This window comes from Anopheles merus, unplaced genomic scaffold (genome assembly GCF_017562075.2).
Source record: "Anopheles merus strain MAF unplaced genomic scaffold, AmerM5.1 LNR4000108, whole genome shotgun sequence".
NCBI lineage: Eukaryota > Metazoa > Arthropoda > Insecta > Diptera > Culicidae > Anopheles > Anopheles merus.
In genome coordinates, this window is record NW_024427688.1 from 53,139 (window position 1) to 54,502 (window position 1,364).

Below are 1,364 nucleotides of genomic sequence, written 5' to 3' on the forward strand. Positions count from 1 at the left end.
GTCTGTCGCGAAAGTATCAACATTGGCGTTCAGTTTCAAGTCACTTCAATCCAAAAGTCAAAAGGTTCAATTAAGGTTAATTTATTGCAATTTGCAATTCCAAATGTAAGAGCTATTCGGTTTGAAATAACACATGGCTGTATTTGTTTCTGTACGTTGGAATTTCTTTCAGTTGATTTTTCTGTCTATTTCACGTAATTTCTTTCTAACAACACACCAGCCGGAATGGGAAATCCAATTTGGTGCATCTTTTGGCTAATCGTGCTGTGGTTCTTTGGCTTCTGGGTGTCATGCGTTTGTGCCTTCTTTTATGCTCTTATCTATCCGATAACGGTGTGCATTCCGGCGTTATCGGTAAGTAAATCGTTTATGTAACCAGCACAAAAAGGATAACGCCACATAACGTAACAAATTGTTTTCCTCACAGGGCGTGTCTGATATTCTTCTGAAGGGGGCACAGTTTGCACATTACTGTGCCCAGTGCATGATAAACGGACGAGCTCCTTTTTAGACCTCCAAATTTCAAGGAATATTATCAACTTCTACAAATGGCAGCATTAATTAACAATATGTATTATGAGTGTAAAGTGCGTGAGTTGATGAGCGGTACATGTCATAGGGTTGATGGTTTACGCTTCCTTAGTTGCTGTTGTTTAGTTTGATTCATCGAACCAGTTTTGATTAAATAAAGAATTGTTGCTGGCCAATTTCAATTAATAGTGATTCAACGTTCACAATTGATTTGTTTAGGGCCAACACAAACACATAAAGCTAATTCTATTGTAGTTCGGTGGTCTATGATTAGGTTTTTACTAAATGGAATGATGATGACTGCTAATTTTGTGTGCTGACATTGTGACAATCGAAGTATCCTTAGCAGACGGTTTTCTGCTAAGCAAACGCTTAGCAGAATAAAGTACACCAGTGTCGCCAAATACTCCAAATAGTTTTATCATTTCCATTTATTGCAATATCTATGAAAGTAGCGAGGAAAAATTATGGAGGATAGATATTTAAAAGTATGTGTGGGTTTAAGTGAGTATTCGTTAAAAAGTTGGCTTTAGTAATTTCTGTGGTGAACGATAAAGCCATTCCGCCATCACCGACCTGCATCCAGATTCAGTATGTGCTTGTCTTACCCTTGTCCATGTTTCGGTGATGCATAAGTTTAGCGTTTTCAATCCAACCTGTGGGTAGATGATGTAAGAGCGGGATCCATTTAAAGGCCACACCAAGAGAATGCACCGTTGCATAATAACTAAATCGAAACAATCGTCAATGGACAAGTTTTGATAGTAAAACTTTTCGCTTTACGTGCATCCATCTCGACCCAGGCAGTTTGTGGTCTCCGAGGCAGGAGTGTT

General features: G+C 38.7%; 1 protein-coding gene across 4 annotated transcripts; it reads left to right on the top strand.

Moving 5' to 3' along the window:
- LOC121601501 lies at positions 1-775 on the top strand. 4 transcript variants are annotated; one of them, XM_041930327.1, is made up of 3 exons: positions 1-75; positions 173-354; positions 428-775. In XM_041930327.1, exons 2-3 carry the CDS (start codon positions 226-228, stop codon positions 509-511), a joined length of 213 nt encoding a protein of 70 aa, XP_041786261.1. In that variant the 5' UTR covers positions 1-75; positions 173-225; the 3' UTR covers positions 512-775. The 4 variants fall into 4 exon arrangements, with proteins under 4 accessions (XP_041786261.1, XP_041786263.1, XP_041786262.1 ...); XM_041930329.1 differs by having other exon boundaries at positions 7-64; XM_041930328.1 differs by having other exon boundaries at positions 9-105.
- The last annotated feature ends 589 nt before the right edge of the window (positions 776-1,364 follow it).